Source organism: Neopsephotus bourkii, unplaced genomic scaffold (genome assembly GCF_033783945.1).
Source record: "Neopsephotus bourkii isolate Nb327-2 ecotype Australia unplaced genomic scaffold, CSIRO-AGI_Nbou_v1 NB_1655, whole genome shotgun sequence".
Lineage (NCBI taxonomy): Eukaryota > Metazoa > Chordata > Aves > Psittaciformes > Psittacidae > Neopsephotus > Neopsephotus bourkii.
Window position 1 is genome coordinate 3,464,842 of NW_026902129.1, and position 27,182 is coordinate 3,492,023.

The 27,182-nt window shown below is 43.9% G+C and overlaps 1 protein-coding gene across 1 annotated transcript in view; it reads right to left on the reverse strand.

Moving 5' to 3' along the window:
* Positions 1-3,931: 3,931 nt before the first annotated feature.
* Positions 3,932-27,182, reverse strand: part of LANCL2 (LanC like glutathione S-transferase 2) — a 29,670-nt gene continuing 6,419 nt past the window's right edge. The window contains exons 2-9 of the mRNA XM_061374948.1: positions 21,790-21,907; positions 18,833-19,040; positions 16,470-16,617; positions 15,717-15,863; positions 12,120-12,302; positions 9,792-9,968; positions 6,352-6,424; positions 3,932-5,129 (exon numbers count right to left, since the gene is read on the reverse strand). Of these exons, the coding sequence (XP_061230932.1) occupies positions 5,014-5,129; positions 6,352-6,424; positions 9,792-9,968; positions 12,120-12,302; positions 15,717-15,863; positions 16,470-16,617; positions 18,833-19,040; positions 21,790-21,907 (1,170 nt within the window). The 3' untranslated portion in view covers positions 3,932-5,013. The remainder of the gene's footprint in view (positions 5,130-6,351; positions 6,425-9,791; positions 9,969-12,119; positions 12,303-15,716; positions 15,864-16,469; positions 16,618-18,832; positions 19,041-21,789; positions 21,908-27,182) is intronic.

The following is a 27,182-nucleotide window of genomic DNA, read 5'->3' on the forward strand; positions in this document are numbered from 1 at the left end:
CCTTCCAGCAAATACACAGCCCCAGCACTTGCTGTGAGGCTCAGGGCAGCTGAAGCACCGCTGCCAAGGTGGGTGAGACCCCGTCAAGCCAGCGCTGCTGGGCTGAGATAGCACAAACCTGATTCACAGATGTTTGTTCTCTGTTATTCCCTCCCCTTGGGTCTCTCTTCCTGCTCCCCAGTGTGACTGAGTGCCCCATGGCTCACAGGAGAGGGGCAAGCGTTGCCTGGAGCATCCTGCAGCACCTTCTATGTGCCTCCATCATCAGTTGTGCTGTCGATAGGCTTGACAAGGAGGGTACCAACCCTCCACTTCTGTTTGGTGCTGCCAGGCAGCTGTGCTTGTGTCTCATCACTTTGGGAAAAGCTAATGTAGTAACAAGCTTTTTTATCTGTGTGGATGGGTTTTCTTTTTCCTTTTCTTTAGAGCCCTGTGACAGCTTCCAATGCTGGGACTGCCTTTTCCAACAGGCTCTTCAGACTGTGTGAGGAAGCAAAGGAGGTACTGCTCTTTCTTCCTTACTTACAGCAAACCAACCCCAGACCCTCAGATGGGTTAGTTTTATATGCATATACTCAAGATGCTCCTTTTTTTGGCACATAGGTCAGCCAGGAAGTTACACCACCATGTCAGATGGTGGAGCCTTACTGGGTTTTCCTTCTTTAATTTTCCTTTTCTGATCTATCATCTAATGCATCTCTTCTAATTCAGTGGGTGAAAGAAATGGACCCATGTAGGAGTCGCCGTCCTTCTGCCCCCAATGCCTTGTTGCTGGGGATTTGAGCTACCTTCTGGGATTTTACAGTACTCTTTAGCTGGGAAGCCACTACAGAAAGCCCAAACAGGGAAAGATCCAGCATAAGGCAGTTCCTACAGAGCACCTGCTAGGTAATAATGCTGTTAAAAGAGGAGAGAGACGACTGGCAGGCACTGTCCCAAGCTGCTGTGTGCTGCAGGGTGAAGGGGACAGCAGAGAAAGCAGAGGGAAGTGACAAGTGAAGCTCCCACCCCAGCCCCTGCAGGTGAAGGTAGCTCCTTAGCTGCACATACGTGTTATTTTGGTTGAGGTATAGAGAGAAGTCACAAGGATAGCTGTGTGTATCTCTGTGTCTTTCTCCTGCTGCTTAACCCCAGCTTATCTCCTAGCTGCAGCAGGATTTACAGCAGCCCACTTGCAGATGTCAAGGAGAAGCAGTGGCTGAAGACGGGTCATGAGTGCTCCCTGTGTACAAATCACAGCTGCAGTGCTGGGCAGAGAGGGGGTTCCTGCACTTCTGCATCAGCATGAAACTAAATGGGAGCCAAGTGAACAATTTCACCAGGACAAAGCCTGCTGCATCAAAGCACCCTGAAGGGCAGGGCTCAGGTATTACCTGACACACAGCATACAGGCCTCCTCCCGCCTCTATCCTACCCTATTTTGATAGGGTTACAAAGAAGTACTGTGTTAGAAAAGCCCCACTGCATTTATCTACCTCAGTGTGTACAGATTATCTTACCTACAGAGCAGAAATGCCATTCATTCAAAAATGTAGCAGTTGCTCTAAGTAGTAAGGAGAGCCTTGAGTGGCTCACGCAGCTTTGTGAAACAGAACACTGCCCCTTGCTTGCAGCATACTTGAGGTTTCCTTCTGTTAAAGCCTAGCTACAGAAACCTATCAAGGGTTTCCAGCTTTTATCACAGCTGGAAAACGGGTGTTAGTCTGCTGGGCAGAGAGGCTTCAGACAGAGTTCATCCTGAGGAGGGCCTGGAGATGCTGCGAGGGCTGGAGCAGCTCTGCTCTGGAGCCAGGCTGAGAGAGCTGGGCTGGGTCAGCCTGGAGAAGAGAAGGCTCCTTAAGGGGAGACCTTAGAGCAGCTCCAGTGCCTGAAGGGGCTACAGGAAACCTGGAGAGAGGCTTCGGAGAAGGGCCTGTAGGGACAGGACAAGGGGAATGGCTTTAACCTGACAGAGGGGAGATTGAGATGGGCTCTTAGGCAGAAGCTCTTCCCTGTGAGGGTGCTGAGGTGCTGGCACAGGGTGCCCAGAGAAGCTGTGGCTGCCCCATCCCTGGCAGTGTTCAAGGCCAGGCTGGACACAGGGGCTTGGATCAACCTTCTCTAGGGGAAGGTGTCCTTGCCTGTGGCAGGTCATATCAGTGGGACAGCTCTCACCCCGGCGCTGGGGGAAGGAAGGAGTGCAACAGGAGGAAAGAAAAAGGAAACCACCACAAAGAATCACACCAGTTACCACCACACAGCTTGATCTTTACTAATAAAGCCAAAGAACAAAACATCAGCATTTTTTCCTCTTTTTCTGCCCAAAGAGCATCTCCACTACTAACACTACTGCTTTTTGCAACAGATAAGACTATTACACACGGACAAAGCAAACCAGGGAATATTAAGACATTTTCCACATTTTTAGTTTGAAGTGATTTGTGAAAACAATGCCTTGGTGAAATGCCTCTTTTCACCTTCACGCAATACCCTTTTTCAGCTGGCCACCCAGATCCCGCAGCGCTGTGAGGAACAGGAAGGAAGAGCCACAGGGAAAGTCACATCATGAGGCACACGCAATGCCAGACACTTCCCAATTGGATAAGTTTCCAGTCTTGCTCAATTCCAAGAGGATTCTATGGAGGAAGTGAGGGCTGTGCCCCAGTGCAGCAGAAGGCTGGCTATGGTACACAAAGAGCTGAGAGCTGACTGGCTCCTTAAGTTTGATGGTGCACTCGAGCATCTTAGAAGAGTTTAATACCAAGCAGGTCTCCCAAGTGTGTGTTTTTAACCAGCAAGTTTTAATTCCCTTGGGCTCCAGCTGGCCAAGATCACCTCCCACAGGTGCCACTCCAAGCTCAGCAGCCAACGTGTGTGTATATATATATATATATATATATTTATGCTATCATTGACTGAACACCTGCCTGTTGCCCCCCACCCCCCCCACCAGTGAAGCTGTCAGTACAACACATGCTTGCAATTTGCCCCAAGCCCCTGTTAACCCATTCCAGGTGTGGAGGGGAAAGAAAATAAGGGGTGGGGTGATGTGGAACAGGATGGGAGCTGCCACCTGCCTCCTTTGTTAGAGAGACTTCACCCTGGGCAAGGTTCCTCCCTGGCTTTACCTATGGGCAGGATCAGCGATGCACAGGCTGAGAGTCAGGCCTGTGCCGTGGAGGAATATCTCATTTGGGATGGGCTCTGGTGGTTCACTGCACACTGCTCTCCCTGTCCCTCACTGCTCGCTGCAGCTCTCCTCAGGTCTGCCTCACCCCAGCTCCCTGCCCTGGAGCATCCCTTGTTCCTGATGCCTTTTCCCTTGCCCCAGGCTGTACAGATGCAGCTGGGTTGGGTGTCTCACACCTCATCTTCTGCCCTTTGCCCAAGCTGCTCTGCTGTTTTAGTCCTACCTGACAAACCAGGAGGAGTCACACTGTGGCATTAAGCTATCCCTGCACTGGCAGAACTGAATGTGGAGATGATTAACATCCCAATGGATTTGGGAACAGACTCTGTAAGGTTCAAGGAAGTCACTTAGGCAACACTGCATTTCCAAGCCTGTCTGCAAACACTGGAGCTCAGCAGATGGCCCACAGGTCACACATCCATTTAAATAAGCACCTGGAATGACAGAGCACAAGGAGACCTGGGGGAAGGATGACAACAGAGCTTGAGCGAGTGAGAGCACACCACACTCGCCTTTCTCAAGCAGTAAGTATATTTACTATCTATCTGGCACATATAAGCCTGCTGTAAGTGTACTCAGTGTGTGTCCCACTTCTCCCATACCAAGAGCCTCAGGAGCACTGGGAGGCAGGTCTAGTATTTCACAACCCCACCACGCTACAATGGGAAGCAAAGCACCAGCAGCACAGTTAAAACTAAGGGCAAAGGGCTCTTTCTGTTTGGATTTTAAGATGAAATAAACATCAATTACAGCCCCTAGCAATGGTTTCATAGTGCTCATTAATCTTCTGTGGCCTCCACAAGCAGCTGGTATTTATCGCTCCTGTCATACTACATGGGCTAAACGCAGCTGGGCTGGGAGAGGGAGGGAAGGGCCCAGAACAAATCACTGCTTTGGTTCAGAAGCCACAGCCATCCTGAGTTACCAGGCACTGACGCCCTCCCTTACTCATTCGATACTAGATGCTGCAGGACAGGCATGTTAGAAAGCCACGTACAGGAGAGGAGAAGCAGTTAATGCTGTCCCTGCTCTGCTGCTGGTGGCAGTGGGAGGTTCCCATGGGTGACTCAACCTCCAGTTTAAGCTCGTGCCATGGGCTGTGGCTTTGCAGAGGTGGGGACAAGCATCCCCATCCTGTTCTAAGTGCCTAACACACTGAACAGGCACAGGTATCAAAGGAAGCCTCTTTTCCAGGCTTTCAGCAAAACCCTCCCACACTAGCAGCAGAAGACAATTCATGTCCCTTTAAACTTCTCTGAAAACATACCTCTTCACCAAAAAAGGCTGATCTCCATCACTTTAGCTTCTAGGAACTATGGAGAAAAATGCAGAAAAATATGAACATGAACATGTTTTTCATCTCTTTAGAAGTTGCCAGCTCAGCAGTGAAGCTGGGCACTGTCCTGCAGCCAACTCTGGCATAAGGGGGAGCTCTCTGGATAACCACGCTGCGGAAGGCAACAGTGCTGTAGTGAGTCATGCACAAAGGTACAGGACAGAGATTCACACAGGGACCAGCTTTTTGCTAACAACAAAAGACTCGAGTCAACACACAACACCTATAAACATGCAGAGCATGTCAGAGACCTGAAGAAGACAAATACAACAGTAGAGAGAGAGTTCAAAACTTGACTTCTCTTGTCCTACGTCTGAAGCTGTCACTTTAACAGAACTGAAATGTGGCTTCTCCCATTCATGCTCCAATGACTTCATGGTCCTCTGTGCAGGGCTGGGGTGAGAAAAGGGGTTTATCCATCCATCATTTCAGGGTCGAGTTGGTTCCGTATCAGAGGCACTGAACAGTCTCATCTCTTTTGGCATCAGTTTCCTTTCAAAACGATGTTTTAGCTGTCCTGTTCCACTTTGTTTTCCCTCCTTTGAGGTCCAAGTTCAAACGCTGGAAACCGGGAAGTCTCCGGTACTGAAATATCTGAGAGGAAGTGAATAGCTCCAGCCATGCCTAAAACATAATGAGAAAGGGATTTTTGTGCATCTTTGACACTAAAATAGCAGAGATGACAGCAAAGGCAACAGTGCCTGTTTGAACACCTCCTCACCAGATCAAATAGGGACTATAGAAAAGCAAGTTCGTTTGTACTGTGCCCAGCAAACCAAGTTTCACTTGAAAAGGTGAATGGCAGAACCACGCTCTCTCCGCTGGCATCTTTTCAGCTGCACAAGCTCAATGCTACCTCAATTAAGAAAGTAAATCCCAGCTTTGGGGTGTCCCTCAGAATTCAAGCAGCTCTTACTCATCATTTCACGGGTTAAAAAACAAAGGCAAAACTTCATTATACTTATGATGATAAGTATATACTTATATATATTTATATACACATATACGTATATATAGTATATCATATACTTATGATATACAGATTCAACTGTTCACTATTCATAAGGAGGTCATGCAGAGCCTGACGCACTAATAAACACCAGCATGAGCTAATAAGAGTCTTGGGGTGACAGAAAACAGAGGCACCCTAAAGCAGGGGAGCACAGAAATACACACAGTTTTATATCACTAAAATCCTATTTTATCAACAGCTAAGCACATACAAACAAAGGAACCTTTCTGAAATACAGCATCTGATGCAAACGAAACAAGACACGTGCACATATATGCAGAATTGGACGACTTCATGCATAATTTTGGCTCCCCCCAAATTAAGAAACTAAATAAGCTGTAAGTCAGCATGAAAGCACAAATCGCCCTATTGCTACACTACTTCGCCATCTCAACAGATTTCAAAGCTGTTCTACAACAGATTTTATGCCTGCTTTTTTCCCCTTGTGCATGGAAGGGAGCTCTCATGAATGAGAATAGTTATATTTCTCCCCTTAAATATTTAGACAATAACGCAGCATATAGCAGGGATCAAGCATGTAACTACTTGTATTCACACCTTGGATTGGCCTCTGTAAAATAAGCCTATTTGGTCTGCTGTAATTTCATGTATTTCTGGTAGGTGGCACACTAGGCTCACTGTTCACGAAGCAGCAGCGCTACTTTAAATCCTATGATTCCTTGTTTCACAAACATAAGGATGAGCTAAGGAACAGAATTCCTTTAGATGGAAGTAGTAGGGAGCGAGTCTATTTTTAATAGCAGAGGAACCCAAAACTGAGGTTGCCCTATTTCCCATATAATGCCATGCCATTTACAAACACCATCACTTTACCTTCAAAGAGAGAATAAGGTCGGTCAGGAATACGACATCCATGTGCACCATACTCCAAACACCATTCAGCAAACTGCAGGAAACAAAAAATAAATACATCAAAAGTGGGTTTGGGGTTTTTTTAGTCATTATTTTGATTTAAGACTGTCAAATGAAAGCTTCGATATCTGCATCTCTTTAATCTCTACATAAAGGTACATTTTGGTACTAAATGTAAAACAGTGTAAGCAGAGACAACGCAGATACCACTGTCCCAGATCAGTTTGTCCCACTTCAACCATGACAAGGCTGCAATTAGGTTTTAGGAGATGTATTTCCACAGCACAAGGTTCAGTTCCATAACAAAGTCGTTAGGTGGGCTGTACTTTACTTCTGCTTCCTATAGATCACCCCTGCTATACGGCAATGAAAAATGCTGCAAGAAGAGATACATTCAGTTTCAAACTGTTCTCACACTATCAGTTTCTTACCTGTCTTGGTGCTTAATTTATCCATGTGCTCAGGACTCAGTGCTGTTGCATTCTGGTTTTGTTTCACTCCTCTGCACCAATTGAGAGTATTAAATCTCCAGCTGCCATTACTTAGCATTATTTATTTGCTCTCGCCAAGCCTTATGTAAAACCACTCTATATACAGTTAGACAATTATGGTCATCAATATTTTGCTGCAGAAGATGGAATACCATTAAAAAGAGTTCACAGTGTGTCTGATCAACACTGCTGCAGTAGCTATCATATATATGTGCCTTACAAATCGCATGTGGATCAACTTAATAGCAACCATCTATATTCCTCCTTTATGGCTCCCCAGAGCATAGAGGGGGCTTCAAGTTCCCCTGGCATTTCTGTGCTTGGAAGTAAACCACTGCTTATCCAAAATACAGTGTGAAGATTCCTGGAGAGGAAAGCACACAGAGGTCTCTCCCAGCTCTCCCTGCAATTTGGGCAACCTGCTAGCAAACAAACTACAGAGTTAACCTACTAAAGTAACATCCTACTAACTACCAGGTGCCGCAGCTATAGAGCTGGAGTATATGGGGTGTAAGCATCACCCCAGAGCCATCACTCTGTTTAACAGGAGGATAAAGGGTGGCATCTTCTCCCTTCTTCCCCCACTTTGTTCTGTTTTACTGGGAGGTTTTTTCCTTCCCTTAGTAAGGGTATGGGTATGTGTGTGAATGTCGTGAGGAAAACCCAGCAAACCCCCCCAATAACAAACACTGTGGTCCACACTGTTATTAAGAACTAATGAAACATTTTTGGACCTCTGACAGGTATAAATCATCAAACCAAGGTTTAATCCTCCATGTGATCTTACCATATATGTGAGGACTGAACACATTTATGGCATGTTCCTAGACTACAATCAGTTCTTGCAACATGCACATCTTACTGCATATACTGCCAGCCTGGGAACTGCAACAGAGATTTAACAAATGCACCCCAGGCTACTGAAGCACAGCCATCATTTACAAGGTTGCAGCTCCAGCACAACTCACAGATCCAGTAAGCCACACTCATCTTGGTTAAACCCAGGGGAAGAAGAAAGAAACCTCTCCTAGCAGGATGACTTCTGCCATTATTTGTCACACAGACCAGGCATGCTTGCCATCAGCAGTGGTTTAATCACAACGCTGAGCAGCACAGAGCTCGGATGCTCTCTGCTGCATGCAGCCAAGGATGCCACAGCCCCTCTCACCTCTCCCGGGCAGGCTCAGCCTCCTGGGAGCCTTCCTGACAATGCTGGAGAAAAGCTGCAAGGCCGAAGCAAGAAGCACAGGGGTCTCTGCGGTTCACAGGGCTCTTCTGGTTCACTTGGGAGTGTTCCATGGCTCTTGAGAAGTAACCAGGGATTCCTGGACAGACTCCTTCCCCTGGGGCCCATGCTTTCAGTGTGAGCAAACACCCCTGGGAGGGGAGCCATCAGGTTCCCCCCAGTTACATCCCTTCAGGTACCAACATAACTGCACATTTGCTTCCCTGCATGCTGTGGCTCAAAAAGAAAAGACTTCAAGAATGCCAGACAAGCAAATTCCTCTCCCTGCTTCTGGGTTTCCTCTGCAAGAGCCCAAAGGGCCTGACTGAATGCCAGGGATGCTAAAATGCAGAATGGCTGCAAATATGCTGCCAGACCTGACTGTACTGGGCACCTCCAGCAAACAGCCTCTGGCCACTGAGCTACATCTTCCCTCTCAAAGGCATTTCAGGTATGTAACTGAGTCTCCTCTTTTTTGGCTTTAAAACAGATACGCTTGCTTTTCTCTAGGCTGGTATGGAAGAATGTCAGGGCTCTCTTGAGCCAGAAATGCAGCACCAAGGGGAGTTGCCAATGCTGGCAAAAGATGACAGGGAGAGCCCAACAGCTATGCCAACAGCAATGCCTGCTTGGTGCTGTGGCTCACACAACAGCAGTGGGTGAGTCCACAAGTAAGGAAGTAACACATGTGCCATGGGAGTGCTCTAGGAAGCAGGTATGCCTACAGGTATCCTCATGGCATCATGCTTGGGTAAATGTGAAACAAGCAGCAACTTTTTAGAGCTCTGCTGATGGAGGACAGGCTGACAGTAGAGATGATACTGATGGTAGCTAATGGACAGGAGGTAATTTAGAATACTGGACAGGGCTTTGAGCAACCTGCTCTAGTGGAAGGTGTCCTGCCCATGGCAGGGGGTTGGAATGGGATGAGCTCTAAGGTCCCTTCCAACCCAAACCATTTTATGATTCCATGAATACAGTAGCTTTACACACAGCCAAGCTCATCTAAAAGCACCTAAGAAGCAACTCATAAAGCTTCCCATTGCAATACTTTTTAACCTCAGCTAAACAGCTATGTTTGCAATGCAAAACCTAACATCAGTGAGCTAAGCTGAAAACAAAACCCCAACAGGACAAACCAAAACCCAACCAAAGTCTTATGAGATGAGGAAACAGAAGCAGAGAAGGCGCTCGTATTTGGCAACTGGCAAGGCTGACAGCAGAACATGGACAATTCCATTAGAAAAATTCCGAGTGTCATTCTCTGCCATTTGTATTAATGAAAAAATCCAAGTGAGCAACTTAATAACTGCAGCTCAGAGCTCTGAAAGCACCCCCAGGCACCAGTCTGAAAACAAATAATCACTAAAGACTACAAACAGTATCGCTTGAGGAGCTGCGGACGACAGCGGATGTCCCAATGGGATAATTAGCACCACGTAACATCAGTCAGTTATTATGCAGGGAGGCTGATTTTCAGACTCAATGTCTGAGTACGTGTTTAGCTCCTTCCCCTTTACAGAACATGTGCGTGTTTCACGTGCACAAACTGGGAGCAAGTGATGGGACCATGCTGTCCCACCAGCAGCACAGACACGACAGCCTGCTCCAATCACAGTTTATTCTTGCACGGGTGTTACGATGTGAAAGGAACAGTGACAGTGCTGGGATGCTGCAGAGCTCACCTTGCAAGCTCGGTAGAGGTACTTTTTGTCCTGAGTTAGGTTATAGAGAGACAAGAAGGAGTAGCCATTGCCAGCTGTACCATGGCAGATCCCGTATCCTTTTCTCAATAAACCTCTCTGCCAGATGACATCGCTACAATCCATAGCATCCTTCAAGTATTTATCTTCTTTAAAAGTCTGGAATACAAACAGACAATAAACACACAGAAATTAAAACACTAATGACAACAAAAGAAAGCTGGACCCGAGCAATGTTTTACTGTTGGTGTGGAGTTTTTCCATATGAAATTTTGTTTAAATTTGAATAATCCATTCATCATAGACTTGCTTTCCTAAGCTGTTTCTCCTTTCTCTGCATGGAAACAGATAGAACTTCTCAGGTTTTTGCTTCTGAAATCAGGACCCCACAGGAAAAATTCAAGTTCAAGACCCTTGGTCTACAACCTATAATCTATTTGAAGGGTGCATGGTCCTTTTTGATCCTTCCCTCCATTCCCAAGCCACAACATCATTTGATTTGAAATACAGAAATGTAATTCTTGCCTCCAAGAAATGTAACACAGGATACCGGCCATCAAATATAATCCCAAAGGGCTAGGTCCCGATCTGCCTGAGTAATTCTTCCTGCCTACTCAGACTTGGTTATGTCTGCCTGCAATTCCATGTCAAAAATGCACAAGAATATCTCTTTGCATAGCACAGGGCTCCTTTCTCTGTCACAGCTACAAGTAGGAACACCCCAGTACCTTGGTTAGTATTTGTACCAGAAATACTCAGAAGCACTAGCCAGTTGGGCAAATGACCAGTTTTATACAGTTTATTGCATCTGAAGTGCATTTTGGACATAGAAAGCCCATAAAGACAGCAGAAAATAAAAGTAAGTCATTAAACTGAACACCACCAGATTCCCATCTTTGTAAGGCTACTTTTTTGCTTCCGTTTGCCTAAGTCTCTCTACAGATCAAGACCACACCAAAACCAAGTAACTGATGCACTACTGTAGACTTAGTCCTTTAGAAACAGCTTCCCTGCCAGGCTATTTAAGAAGCAATTAACATGCAAGATTCTTAAATCCATAAGCTTGATAAAGGCCCTCTGTCTGAACGGGGTTTGCCAGCTGCTTAGCTATGGAACTTCAAATTAAAGCCTGGCAACAGCGTTTGATTTCCAGGACAAACACTGCCGTTATCACAAGTCCCTGTGCTTGGTGTGAAGGAAAGCACAGCCAGCAAAACGTACCCTAATTTTCTTATTGCCTCTTCAAAAAGCGTAACATAAGAACAAAAGCATCATATCCCCATCACCTCAAACGTAAAAAGAGGCCAGGAGACTGTTAAACAGAACTTGGCCCTATCCCTCTTCTCTCCCATAAAGTATTTTGTGCTGGAGAAAGCAACACATTTGGCCAACATGGTCTAGGGTGATGTGTCCCTACTCATGTCAGGGAGTTGGAACTAGATGATGTCAAGATCCTTTCCAATCCAAACCATTCCATGAGTCTATGACAAAGAAGGGGGAAGAAGAATTAAAAGAGAAAGTAAACTTAACAAGTAGTCTTCAGTGTTAACCTCCTACCACAGCCCAAAGAAAAAGCAACTGTGACTGCTGCTCCATGCAGCAATGCTGTAAGAGATTTACAGCTCACACTGCAGGTAGCAGTAAGAGCAGTTATTCCATAAACCAAGCCTGCTTTTCATCAGCCCACCCGAGCAGGGAATCTGCCAAGGAGGGCTGTCAAAAGCAAGAATCAATTTGCATGAATTTAATTAAATGGCATACTTTCAAATGCCATGCAAATCAAAAGTGCAAAACACAAGAGAGATAGCAAACCTAGTTAAGGATGGAGAAGAGCAAACAGTAGGCTTGTGGTAGCTCAGCAGTTATATTTATGCCCTAGAAGGGGCCTGGGACCTTTGCTCTGGTGGTAAGCTCCCAAGAGCTCTATCTCATTAATGGAGTAATTTATGGAAGACATTCTTTGGCAAGACACATGAACCTACACTTCTGAAAACCAACACTCTTGGGATGAAGATTCGAGGAATTCAGGTCAACAGTCTCACCCAGGACTCAAAACTGCTTAAATACATGGCCCTTTTCCAAGAGAGCCTAAAGCCTAGTAACCACCAGCACCCTGAGAAGCACTTTTACCCACTTATTTCCTCTTTACTAACATATGTATGTAAGCATTTTAAGATTTTTAGGTGCCTAGCCTCGGTTCTGGTTTGAAAATAGATCTAGAAAGACGGAAAATCCAAGCCCTACAATCTAACAGGCCTACATACAGGTCTCTGTAAAAACAGAGGTCTATATGAACACACAGTGATTCACCTTGTAAGCCTGCATGAGCATGTGGATGACTCCGGGGGCACCATGGCACCAGTGAACCAGTCTGTCAGTCTCATTGCTCAGTGACGATGGGTAATTCCCAGATCTGAACTTCTTATGGCGCACATAGTCGATGCTTGGCTTCACCAGCTCTGTCAGGGTCTCCTGGCCCACATTTGCAATCGGCTAAAACATACAAGAAAGCACAAACCCCACCAAAACCATTAACAGAAGCAGTAACAAACTGTATATCAACACTTCATTTTAGAATCTACTTTCAAGTATCCTACATATGTGCCCTTGATCCAAATACTTGGAATTGCTTCATACAGATTTAATTAATGTCTGCTTACAATACCATTGTGAAGAGCATTTTTACAGCTGCTGGAGAGACAAAGAAACTGGGGCACCAAGTTGTTACCTGTCTTACTGGAGGTGACACAGAAAGACTATGGCAGAACTGAGAACAGAATGTGGATTTCAAGACTCCCAGGCCTCTCTTTATAGCTTAGAATAGAGAGAACACTTACAAGAGAAAGATGGTTTATAGCTATGTTGCTCATAATGCACACTTAAAACACAACGGGTTACACATTTTGTTTTAGCAAGAATTAACACAGGCAAACCTGCCCTGTTTCCCAGTAAACGAAGAAGAGTGTAAGTAAGTAGTGGCATACCTGGAAAAGGCTTATGGAAGTTAAGTTTTCCAACATAAACAAAACTCCCTGAAGCTATGAGCTATAAATCTGCATTTCCAAATCTCAGAAGCAACAGCTATTGGTAGCTAAACATTTTTGTACTGCAAACTGATCCTTAGATTGCTATTCTGAATTTCTTTCTCATTTCCTGTAATTAGTTTACAACCTTGCCAGAAAGGAAATATATCCATCAACCTGCATGCTTTTGATAAATAAATGTTTAGAAACGCAGTATCTGTTGGGTCTGCAGCTGTGGGCAGTCTACAGCCAAATGAAGGAAGACTTTCAATAGCTGCATTTTCAGTAACCTGAAAAAAACCAAAAGCCTCTATTTCAGGAAAGCTTTGCCAAATTTCTGCCTACCAGGTTCCTCAAAGTCAACCTCTGCATTTGGTGAGTGGAACAGAAACCTTCAAGCTGTTACTCAGAAATACACCCAAGTACACACCAGTCTGTCATGAAGAACACCCTACTGCTGATCAGCCCTCACTCACTGACCTGTGGGGTTGGGAGGCACTGGGGGAAGCTTTGTTTGGGGCTCTGATTTCACGCTGCACCTCTGCAGCACAAATAAATGGTATCAGCATGCCTTCAGTCTTGAGCTGTGCAAAGCAAGCCCAGCCCAGCACATTTGTCCTTGGGAGCTCTTTACAAACCTCTGCACCTTCTGCTTTTGAGAAGATCTGAGTACAAATGAGCTCTTTGACCAAGCTGCTGAGGTTCCCAGCACCTACTTCCAGCCTACAAAAGCAACCTACAGGCATGTGTCCTGATCCTTTGGCCAAGAGAATGGTGTGCAAACAGTCATTTTTTGCTTCAGAGTTAGTGAAAGGGGCTAGGATTCCAGATTCCCTAGCTAGCACTTCAGAATCCCCCCTCTACCTCCTGGACAAGTTATTTAACACTGCTGAGGTCCTATTCCTCCAGTAGCTTTCTGGAAATAAATCCAGCAGTACATGTTTCCTCATAAAGGTGTTGTACAGAAATGATGATCTCAGGTGCAATGCTGGATTCTTTTGCTATCAAACAAGCACTCAACAAACCATCTCCTGAATTCTTTGTTGAAAATACAGAAGAATCCTCATTTGGCGTGGGAGGGATGGGGAAAGGCTGAACTCCAATACGCCATCTTCTTCTGAGGTGGATGACTCAATTCTGCATGACTCACAATATTTAATGTGCAGTGAAAAGACCGTAATCGAGTGCTGCATAAACAATGGCTTTGTGGCAATTCTTAAAAGCAGCAATTATATGTAAAGTTATGATTTTAACATGCAGACTAGCTTCTGCTTAAACCGAGAGGCACTGTGCAATTATTTCTGCTATCAGCCTTGAATAGAAAATGAAGAGTGAGAGGCTTCCTTAAAGCACAGAAAATCCAGCAGAGCTAGGGAAGGAAAAATGGAAGCCAGGAAGATATAAGACAAGTTCTTTACTGTAAGGGTGGTGAGGCACTAGAACGGGTTGCCCAGGGAAGTGGTAAATGACCCAACCCTGGCAGTGTTCAAGGCCAGGTTGGACAGAGCCTTGGGTGGCATGGTCTAGTGTGAGGTGTCCCTGCCCATGGCAGAGGGGTTGGAACTGGATGAACTTAAGGTCGTTTCCAACACTAACTATTCTATGATTGTATGAAGATGAGGGAGCTGGAAGGAGGTAGACAAGCTTGCTGAAGAAAGCAGGAAGTGAAAGGCCAGTAAATCAGAGCAGCCCAAGATCCCAGTGAATTGGTCACTGCAGAAAATGGCACATCCCCCGAGGAGCAGAGAAGTAGCCACTTCCATAGCAAAGTCAGCCACTTTAGCCTGAGCTGCTGGTGGAATTGGTGTGAGTTAATCTGAAACAGCTGAGAAGAAATCACTGCATCTTTTGCAACTGAGGAAGAGCGACATCACCGAATATCAGCTCAGTCACTTCTGCAGTGAACATCTGTACGCAGGTTCAGGCTGCTAGGATGTACAGTCCTTCCACTTGCCTGAAGGGAAGTCATTCTGCAGGAGCTGCTAAGAAAATTGACATTTACAGAAATGCACAGACTGGGAGCACCTTTATAAAACAGAAACAGGAAGAATACGAATTTTGCAGCTCTATGGTCATCTTCTGTAATGAATCTTAAGGTTCTTTTTCCTGCCTGCACAACAGAAGATACAGAGGGATGAAACACATCGTTTCGAAAAACACTGCAATCCTATGGGAGAATCTCAGGGCAGGAGGGAATGGATTCAAGTGTGGGAAAGAGAAGGTATACAGAAGAGACTAACATAGTGAGGTATAAAGAAGAGAGTGTTCCTCTCTTCTGCATACCTCCTGTCTCAGGACAACAGGAAGAGGAGAGCAGGGGCACAGATGCACTACGGAACATCAGATTTTTGTGGGAGAGATAGGGGGAATAAGGAAGAAGAGCATCTACAGAATAAAAGTATACTGAAGACTAATGTGTGATTAAGACCAGTCTTCCAAAAGCTCCAGAACAGTGAAAATTAAACACAGTCACCAGAGAAGAGAGAAAGGACACAGGGGGCAGGAGGCATCAGCAGTGCACTCATTTAAAAATAGCAAAAAATTGGAGAGTGATGGATGGTAAGTGAACATTCAGCTGATCTAACTGCAGGCACCAGAATTAAGTATGAGGATATGGGAAAGCGCCTCATTGGCTCTGCAGGAAACTTCAGCTCCTGGAATGCCAGTGCTCTGGACCACAACTGAAGGGTTAATTCACTCTCATGTTAGTCACAGTTTTCTTCTACCAGTACCTGAGCTAGCATCTCTGCACAGAGACTAACTCCAAATTGTGAGACCCTGACCCAGCACAACACTGCACATGAATGAAAGCTGAAGATAAGATCCTCTGATGCAGAACCAGAAATCCCTGTGTTCCACCACAGCCTACAGCAAGTGCTCTTACCTGCATGAGCATGTAATAGATCCCAGCCACTCCATGGGCTGCTCCAACATATTGCTTCCTGTGCCACTGGTACAACAGAGGACAACGGTCTGTCTTCCGCTCCTCCTTCGAGAAGTTTTTCCCCGATTCAATGATAGCATCTATTACCTAAGAAAGAGAACATACCCCTTCTGTCTGTCTCACTTGCTTTCATTCGGAAGGTTTTGCTTTGTCATAATTAAAACCACAGTAAAAAATAACCCACAATAAACAGTGACAGAACAATAATATTCAATTCACTTGGACTTGAGTGTTGAGGTAGAAATGGATTTTTCCTAAATGATGGAAACACCTTTCTAAGTGTAGAAAATTAATATATTAATATTTCTAGTAACTGTTTTTCCAGGCCTGCCTTCTCTGGTTCTGGTATCTGCAGAACAGTAGTGCATCTTCCCTGCACTGAGCTCATCCTTCTCTTCACTGAAACACTTCCACACTTCTGACTGAAGGTGTTTTGTAACAATTTCCCATCCTCAAATGCTCCAAAACTAGTTACAGCTTAGATTTCCATGGCTGGCCATTGACTCACCTGCAATGGCCTGTCTCAGTCCTAGGTGGGCAGCAAGGAAAGGGGGAAAAGATTAGAGGGATGGATGAGACTGAGCTCCCAGTTCTAGGTTCCTCTCCTCTCCAGCATCCCTCTCTTAATCCCTTGAATTATGCAAAAAGTCATTACAGATGCTGTGGCAGTGGAAAGAGAGAAAAGTACCTTACCTCTTTGATAACAGACTGTGGGACAGTGTCTGGACCGATTTCAGTATTCAGGTACAGCAAGGCATACAGGTAACCTGCTCTGCCATAAAGCAGCTCATCTGGAAGTTCAGCATCTGTGCTTATGACTGTCCTGTGTAGCTGCAACAACCTGCATCAGACAAAGGAAGGTGGGGAGAGAGAGCCTCTTCTCTAGAGACCATAGTGGACTATGTGTTGTACAAGCCATCAACCAAAACAGAAGCAAAATGAGTGTGAAGCCCCACCACTTCCCTTCAATCATCCCCAGTTCTGCTGGCTGTCAGGTTTATTCACAGGAGCCATCCCTAACAGACAGGCAACTCTGAGCCAGGGCCAGGTGAGCATTAGTGCAATTACCAGGTTTTTGTGCAACAGAAACACATGTAAGCATGCAGGGCAGGAGCTGGAGGAGGCTGGAATGCTACTCCAACAAATAGGGAAACCTCCTGCAATCTCTGGGAATTTCACCCAAATGAGGACCCTCAACTGTAGGTGTGTAAGAGGGAACAACCAAAAACCCCCAGTACCAGCCTTCAGCATGCCCCTCCATAACATGTTGTCTCAAGCATTTAAGCAGCTCAGTTTTGAAAACGGCACTGCTATTGTGCACAAGTGTTTAGCAATGGAAAAAGAACAAACCTTGGGCTGGCCCTTTGCAACTCTCATTTTCCCCAAAGAGACTCCCTGCTATTACTCTACCAGTTTGCACTGGCATTGAGGTGGAGCAGAGATCCGTCTTCCTGCCCAACCCCTCTCTGCCTCTTCCCATCTTTTGTGATTAATCTGGCAATTAGATGAAACCATGGAGCTGATCACATTTTAAACTGGGAGAGGGGGCAAGACCATCAATTAAGACCAAATTCAATTCCCAGATTCCCCCAGCCACTATTATTCATCAGAAATGTTAACATTAACATCATGCCAGAGCAAAAACACTGACCCCAATGGCTTGTTTATGCTGTCACTGCTTAATACCAGGGCAAAGCCACTCACAAAATAAAGAGTTTTATATTATTCCTTTCTTGGAACTATGCTTTGGATTTTAAATTAAACTGTTTTCTTTTAAACTGTCCACTGTTAAGTTTTATTATTCAAATCATACAATTGGACAGCTACAAGGTAAAATGTTAGAAGTGCACCGATTACATTTTGACATCTATAATGCACCACTCATCTGGTGTCATGAATATATTTGTAAACCAAAAAAGGAAGAAAAGAACAAATAATCAAACTAATCTCCTTTTCAATCCTCCTAGAAATTATTTTCCAAGGAGAGGCAAGACTAAAAGATTTACTGCTAATCTCATTTTGCTATATTCACGCTTCATGCCTCACAGCAACACTGCTTTCCTAGCTGCACCCAAAATGACATGCCCAAGTTTACTGCCAGTTCTAAAAGCAAAAAAACACCCCACCTACCCCCACCTAGGTTTACCTACCACCCATTTCAAAACCGACATACTCATCCAGGAACAGCAGCAGAAATTAATCACTCTAGGATTCTAGATTAGAAAAAGACCAATTATACTTCCAAACATAAACCAGAATGGAGATGAGGACATAAGGCTAGTCCCCACATTCTGGAAGGCTAAGGTATGCTGCTGGACAGCTAGCAAGTGGATTGCTGGTGCTGAATGCAAACACCACAGGACTCCAGGGCTTCCAGCCCTCACCAGGACAGCAATCAGCTCCAAGACAGCAAAGGGACAGTCAGCTCTCCAAGAAAACTCTACATCTGAATGGGATTTCTAAAGATGTTTGTTACATTTAGATTACTTTGAAAAGAGGCTGGGATTTTTTCAGGCTAGCCTCCACATGCTCTTACCTAACTAAAGCCCTTGTCTTTGACGGTTCAGCAAATACCTCCTCTTGGTTTTATTAAACCTTTGTTACGTGTCAATCCGACGTACCACGTTCTTATCTGGATGTTTCCAGACCCCTGCAGCTAAGCGTTTTGATAATGAACCTACAATTAACACCCACTCTTCACAGAACGCATCACATACTGCATAAGCACTGTATATTGTCGACGACAAGCGTATGGCTTTTGTTAAATGTCACTTCAATGTGACAAAATCAAAACGTGCAGGCACTACAGATATGCCCAGGACATCCTGTCCTTACAGCGATAAGAGGACTCAAGATAACTCACTAAACATGAATCAAGTGTAAGCCAGCTTTAATAAAGATAAAGCCCGTTATGTATTCTTCTACTGAAAATGCATCAGGGGAGAAGATGTCTCCATTTTTAATCCTGTCCTCCAAAACTGCCCGCTTGCTAATGCTACTGAACCGATGCTCTCCGCAAGTGAAGGGCACGGCTTTTTCTGACATCAACCACTTACTTGGCAACACATTCTTTAGACTCACTGTCGATTTTCAGCTTGTGATAGACCACTGCACCCACTGCCAATGGCCCAGCATCACCACAGAGGAAAGTAACTCTTCTGCCATTCAGATTGCGAAGGATTCTCTTCACGTAATCAAGAGATCGCTGCAAATGGCTCTGGTTTTTCGTCACGCGGTACAATTGAAGATACAAGAGGGCAATACCTGGAACAACCACGTGAAAGGGAAAAGTTTGATTTACTTCTCCTTTTAAGGATATCATATTCCTCTCTTTAGTGCCTCTGAAACAGTAACTCGAATGCAAACAGGTATTTGGGCAACTAAAACATGTCAGTCAAGGGTCCTTGCTCGGGCAATGGGAAGGCATCAGGTCATCATCAATGTTTCATTACACTGCAATTTGGATAGTGACAAAACTTTTAAGATTAAAAAAATTAAAGAATTAACACTGACACCCAACAGTAGACTCATGATTTGCAGAGAATGAAGAAAATCCATGACAGAGGCACCAATGCTGGTGAAGAGGCACCAATCACTGAAGAGCCAACAATTTGGGCTAGCAAGCTTGTGTATGACCAAGTACACGGACTGTACAATACTCATCTATTACATGCAAGAAGTGAATTATCTTCCATTTGATTTGTAAGAAGATATTTTGATGAGCTTTGGGATTCAACTTGCCAAGCTCTTTATAAATGTATTCCACAACATAATTATGAGCTTCTACAAGCTAAGCTGGTTTGTGAAAAGTCAGAAAGCAAACAAGTCCTCAGAGAATGCCAGAAGGTTATTACTAAGCTTCACTCCATTAAACTCATTCCATAGTTTTGCATTAAAACAAAACCAAATCTTAAACATGTCAACAACACAGACTGAAGAAAGCAAAATAAATCCATTTCAGTGGGTGGTTATTGGTCAATTGTAAGCATACATATGCAGAAGGAAAACCTTTACCTCCAGACCATACTGCACTTCAAACTCATTTCTGAACAGGGAGAGCACTCTCCTGAGCCACAGCTAAAGCTGTGCAGACATAAGGCCCACTTAGCTCCCCAGAGAGGCCATCTGAGGAGCACAAGAACAGCACAGAAGAACAGTGCTGATACATCCTCAGATGTTCTTTGGACTGGATTAACAGGCCTTTCTAGATGGATCCAAGAGGAGAGCTGCAGAGCCCAATAGAGTGGTATGGCAGCTTGTGGGCTATTTACTGGGATTTCTGTAATCCTTTTCTATGTTGCAACTAATGTGTAGTTGCCTGATGACCAGATGGATGACCAGAAACATAGCCACAAGGCCCAGTTCATCCAATCCTTCCTTGTGCAACACCCTTACAGTGGCTCCTCCAAGATCTCTGGCACCCACAAACAGTACTTGTACAAGAAAGATGAACTCTAACCCGAGTCTTAACGATTGTTATGTGCCAACAGTACATGCTCCAAGATTTTAAAGATGCTTCACAAAGTACAAGCCAGTGCTCAGGACTGCACTGCCAATAGAACTGTCTAGACCTGGTATATAAAAAGCAGGGCAACTGTTTTCAGCATTACTTTTACCTTCTGATTCGCACACTAGCAAAATGCTGCAAGGAGCAAGTCAGGAGGAAGTATTTGCACTACGTACTTTAAAAGCCAGATCATTTCAGTATTTTTATTCAGAGTCATTTCCATAGGAGCCTTGAAAGAAGTTTACAACTTGGAACAGATGCAATTGGTGATCCTTCTACAGGGTGGAAAAACCCCGCTCTCATTAGACTGCGTTACGTGTTCATCTATATTCTAGTTTTAGCTAATGAGGGCTGTGTTACTTTTAGCTTATGACTCATTTTCAGCATGTTCTGGTTTATCAGCCGTAACTTCAGTTGTCAGTCAGTGTCAGAACACAGCTCCCCGGGAGCCGTTCTGTAACGTCAGTGCGAGAAAGCCCACCAGTGGAGATCATCTACACTCACTCAGCAGCCACATGCTTTCAGACCTTGAAACACATCTACCTTTTAAGTGTGAGTTGTCTAAAACTTCCCCCCCCATCCACCCACAGCACCACCTGTACCAGAAACATCAAGAAGGCAGCAAAAAGATGGTACCCTTTCAATGCCAGAATTAAGCCTCAGCATGGCCAAAGCCTGACAAGTTTTCCCAAACTGCTTCCCCTCCCGATACCAAGATAAAAGAATAGATCTCCTCAGAGTGCATTTCGAATATGCTGTGCTAAAAGCATAAGTATGTCTCAAGAGTGAGCTAGACAGAGCAGGAATAGAATGTGCCACTGAAATAGCAAAGTGGCACTTAAGAGGCCTAGATGGAAAAGCATGTTGGCAGCTTGAAGAGCAGTGGCTGCATCAGGCTTGTCAACGGCAGGCTCTGCCTGAAGGATGCAAAGGGCTCATTCACGTTTGGATGTGGACGATGGTGCCTAGCAATAACCAGCACTTGCACATGCCTCTTTATCTTCATGAACTTCACAATCTCACAAGCCCGCCTCCATACTCCCCCTCCTCACACGTTCATTTTACCATTTTTGTACAGACAGAACAAGCAGAGCCAAACTATCCATATTTCAGATTTTAGTGGAACAGAACACCTCCCCCCCATGATTAGAACATGCTGTTACCATTAGCAACTGCTAAGTTGAAGAGAAAAAGGTGAAAAGAACTTATTTTAAGAAAACTTTAAAGAAACAAGAGGCAAGCTGAAAGAGTGAGCAGCCTTAGAAAATCCATTCCTTTAGCAAGACAAAGATCTCCATACACAGAAGCCAATTATTTCCCTGCAACTTTATCTGCTGAAGTCATTCCAGACAGTAGCGACCTAGAATTCAGAGTGAAAAGAAATCAACTCGCACAAACGCCTCTATCAGTCTTTCTGCCACCCCTGTGTGAATATGAGAACCTCCTCCTGTGAATAAACCCTATTACTTCATTTAACACACTTCATTCAAACTCAAGCTTTCTCACCAGTCCAGCCAGTATAGGCAGAGCAGTCATGTGGATCTGCTGTCTTTAGCCCTTCCTCCATTTGTTGCAGAAGGTCCTTGATTTTTGCCTGGATCCGTTTTGAGAACCGAGCACTGACCTGAAAACAGCAGATAAGAGAGTGAGTCAGGAAATGAAAGAACCCAGGAATGCAAACTGTCTGCTCCACTTTCTTGTCTGGAAAAAAATTAAAATCAAGACCAAACAATGAACAAACAGAAAATAACTAGAGAATAAACAGTATATACAGCAACCAGCAGGGTCGAGATGGTTCATCTAAGTGTGCCCCGTGCAATGCGTTGTGATTACACACTAGAGTAAGTTACTAGTGCCTACATTAGACAAAAATCATTTGAGGATGCTTTAAAGTCACATGGAGAGCAGCTATGGACACTGTGACAAGTATGTAATTGCATCCTGCCTCTTATCTCAGGCTCTTAACACAGTAAGCAAAGCTTCTCTGAGCTCAGTAAAAGGTGAATAGAAACCAACAGAAGACAACCATCTGCTGCCACTCCACAGGCCAGTGATCCAGTGAGGGTCCTGGTACCAAGATCACGTTATGGATGAACACAGCACAGTGAACCTACAAGCCCTGTGTACAGGTGCTTGCACTCATCACAAGGTCCTTGCACATCCGCTGTGGCACTACGGAGCAGGAAATAGCTGTAAGAAAATAAATGCCCATACGTGAGACAATCAAGTCAAAATCAAGCCAAGCTGACATCAAGTCAAATTTAATGATGTGCTCAATCGCATCATCCATGATGTATCCCTATTTTCTTCTTAAATCCAAGACTTTTTTTGATGTTTGCAATCACCACACACAGAGAAGGTCACCTAAATGCCCTTCCTTGTGCTTCTTGTTCTCTCCTCTCTCCAAAACAGTATTAGGATTGACATGCTTTGTAATGAGATGAGGTTGTTAAATGCAGTGATGTATGAAAAACTACCTGAAAGAGCTAGACACAAAGAGAATGAGTTAAAAGTAGCTCATCAGCTTCAGCTCATGCATGAAGGTGAAGAAACAGATGTTTGATCTTGCCTTGCTTGCTTTTACTTCTGACAAAGAAAAGCTTACACAGATGAATATAAATGCTACATACAACAGGGGACACTGCTCTTGCCAACATCTCTATCTTATTAAGCACACTGTACAGGAAGATACATTACTGATTACTCCTTTAAGCCTATGGAATGTGGAAATAGTCCATTCACTAGAATGTACTGTCCTACTAACTTCCACAGGAAAGAGTATTCATGAAGTCCCTTCACAGGATGATTCTGATTTGAGTGGGAGCATAGGACCACCAGTCAAAAATGTTTGTGTTTTTTTGATTTTTTTATTAAACAGAATCACTTATTGATCACACATTTATTACAAACTATTTTATGTACTTAAACAGAGCTTAAGGGCTAGGTTTGCTCATAGCACAGTTTATCTACTACAGAGCTAGAGATGAAGAAACAAAAAACCTCCTCCCTTCCTGAGCTATATGAAAGGCTTCTGACAAAACAGTGATGTACACAAATCTTGTGCCACCCAAAAATACTTCTGAATGCATTTTCCAACATCTATGAAAAGCCCCAGGCATAACATCACTTGCCACCCATATCTTAAGTTATTCAGGAACAGCCAGAAGAGAAACCTTTTAGGAACATGGAAGCCAGCAGAGCTTCCCCACCTTCCAAACCAAGAGCTACAACACAGTAATCATCAGAAAAATGGCATTACACAAGTGGGCTACTTGTCAGCTTACACTAAGTTACTGTTTTGTTACGGAGTGCTTGATCTTTCACCTCTTGCTTCCCCAGCCTGCTCCCAGATCGCAGCTGGAACAAAGCAGATTGGTGAAGGCTCAGTTTGGTGTTAAACACATCTACATTTATGATTCTTGGGTTTTTTTACTGGAGAAGAAATTAGCTCATTAGGAAGGTAAGTTCTTGTTTGATTATAATACATCCCAAAAGGGAAGGGTTCAGATAAATGATGGGTCCTGGATGCCACCATGCAACTTATTCCTCAAAATACACACTTTGTACTCTTGTTCTGAGTGGAACTTAAAATAAAACCCAGTGAATTCAAACATCCATTCAACAGATTCAGAAATCAGAAAGATAACAGGAATTACACAAGTCCTCTGACACACCAGAAGTTTTGCGGGTCAATGGTTCAAACCCGTTTTATGATGGCAGAATAGGAAGGGAAAGGAAATTGTGTCATTATATCTCATGTCATACACATATCACTCTAGGAAGAAGCTAGAGCCCCCTTAACCTTCTCCAGTAACTCTAGAAATAGCAACCAAACATGGTAAGCATCTGATGCCTATTACTCTTTGCCCTTAATATGGCATTAAACATCTTTTTACTGTATCACACACACACACGACATCCCCTCACACTCTTTTGACTCATTCAGCGAAGTCTCAACAAAAAGCAAAACCTTTTTCAAAGGCTCCTCTCCTTCAAAATACAGCTATGCCAATGCTAAGACATATGGTAAAACAGCATGAGGATGTCCACACGGGTCCAGGCACAGAGGACAAGAGTGGACTAAGGTTTCAGATCTCCAGTTTATTTACCTACTGCTCATCACAAGCAGGCTGGTTACCTTTTTGTTCTGACAATACACTTGCTGTCACCAAACTAGGGTATTTTTTTTATCAAACACCAAATAAAATTACTTAAGAGGCAGGAGGGGAGGACTAGGAAAGGGCATCAGCACTCCTGGTTCTGCTTTGAAACCTCTGTCCCATGCAAACAATTTAGCTCAGGTTGGCATATATCTATCTCTAAAATGGGAATTGTAACATACCTGTCTTGGTTTAGTTTTGAAAAAGCACAGATAAAAGGATTTTAAAATATGATTACTTATCAGTCCAAAGTGACTCCCAAGCTTGTGCCACTGTGAACAGGTTATGAGAGGCAGCAGCTCTCCCCAGCTACTTCACTGCTCTGTTGCTCTGAAGCTTTAACAACTGAGTACTGTCACTGTTCATTCGATAAGATTCCACTATAAACTTACAACAGATGCTTACATGCCCTAGAATAAATTAATTACATACAGAAATGAATGTTGAAAGGTGGATTTAGAAGATTTATAAACCTCCTTAAAGGAATCTTATGGCAGCTTTACAGCTGAGCATAAAGCATGCTAATTCATGTTGAGCACAGATTGATTTTCTTGAGAAGCATATTCATTGCATGAGGATGGTTCCAGCTGGCATTCAGCCTTTCCTGCAGGTTACTCCTGTTATTCCTGTAGGGACAAACTAGTATCAGAAAGCCTGACCTCTGATATCCTTTACCACATTTACTCCTGGTTCACAGAAGACTGGGTGATAACAGGAGCTAAAGAGTACCTTTAACCTAGAAAAGGTTCTTTCCAGGAATTCAACTACTGCATTACATCTCTGCTGCTGCTGGAAGAACAACCACTATCATCCCAACTACTGCTCAGGTTTTACACTGGCAAAACGCAAAACATGAGAGCTCATTCCCCATTATACCCAACAGAACCCTGCACCATACTGATTATGGTAATAGGAAAGGCTCATTATAAGCATGAAAAAAAAAGTTGTGCAGAAAAACACAAAGATACTGGTTTTGCAAATTGTTTTGTGATTTGAACCACATAACCTTTTCCATCACAGTGAGGGAGCATGCAAAGCTACATCCCAAACCAAAACCTTTTAAAGTCAACAAAAATGTAAGGAATGTAAGCATATATGTACCATCACCCACCTCTGGCACTAATGACATGGTGTCCAAATTACACTGTTCTTGTCAACAATACCTGTTTCCCCTAGCTGCTTTCTCTCATTTGTAGGGTTTCAAAAAGAACTTAACATCATCTTCTTTTGTAAACACAGCACTAAAACTTCACACAGAGGTTACAAAAAAAATACACCATAATGCAAAATAAAAACCTCCTTCATTAAACACACACTTCACTTGCAGTTGCTATTACAGTCACATACCAATTCTTAGCAACCTACCTCTTCATTACAGCCATACCCATCTTTACAGCTGTGGCTTTAAAACAAACCGGCACCAAGAGCAGATGAAGCAATGAGCAGCTGCTATGTTTGTGTTTTATATCATGATTTATGGTAGCTAAGAGAAGCCTGCAACTTAAATTCTTGCATGCACATCTGGACAGATATCACAGTGCTTATGTAAGTCTGACAATGCAACTGTTCGCCTGATGGCACTCTTTTTGTGGTTAGAAGTATACTTTGGCTTGACAGACACAGGGTGAGTTATTTTATTTGCCTCTGTAAAAGACATTCATATACTGATGTGTTTTTCAAAAGCATTTCTCGGCATTTATTTGCATCATGACACATCTATGACAAGTAACTTGTGCAGACTCATGGTAGGACAACGGAGACCTGAGCTCAGCTTCTTCACAAGTACCAGTCTTTCTTGCACCACCAGCTTCCAAAACAACATCATTCTATCACCCTATTTTATCTCATCAGCTTTTGAGGGACTGCTGCTATGTGCAAAATGAGACTGAAGAAAAAAGTGATTGATTCTGCAGAAGCAGCAATAAGATGGCCTATACACACAGTGTTACTTACTGAACAATAAAAAACTACTTTTTATTTCTTCTAGGTTCAAATAAGGTTAAAAGGTATCTCAGAGAAAAGGGATTTTATTGTTGGCAATGGGTTGAATAGGAGACACAACATGATGCTGAGTTTTCTCTCAGCCAAAGTGCATTTCATAGAGAAGAAAATGCACCTCAAGCTAGCACTGCAGTAAGGACTCATTCAAACACAGAAGACTGCACAAGGGACATGACAGACACTAGTAAGGGAGAATGGGGTGGGGGACAACTCACAAATCTACTGAAATAAGATATCCTGCCCATACTGAGATCATTGGGAACTTTGCCACTGACTGTAACGGAGCCTGGTTTCACATTCACATGCTGGAGCATGGATTTCCTCAAGCAGGATGAGGTCTCATGCTCACATTCACAGAGCTCCGGGAACAGCAGACTAGAAGGCAGTAGGATCCCACATGCAGAATCTAGCAAGGTCATCTGGGAAGTGACCTGCCTTTTTGTACAGAAAACACATTTTACTTTGGTTTTATCTAAATCAAAAGACTGTTACAGCTCCAAGAGCAGTTTTTTCTTCATCTCAAAATTCCAGATGCTAAGAAACTTCACCACCGAGCCTCTTCCACAGTTAAACACAGCTGTCTGCTACTACTCAGATAGGTCCTTCCAGAAACGAATGCCAATTCTGCAAAACCACATGCTTAATACATTATTTGAAACACTGCTGTCTATAGAATACATTGTTCTGTTGTTCAGTGATCTGGAATATAGTGATAGTGGGGAAAAAAGAGAAAATAAA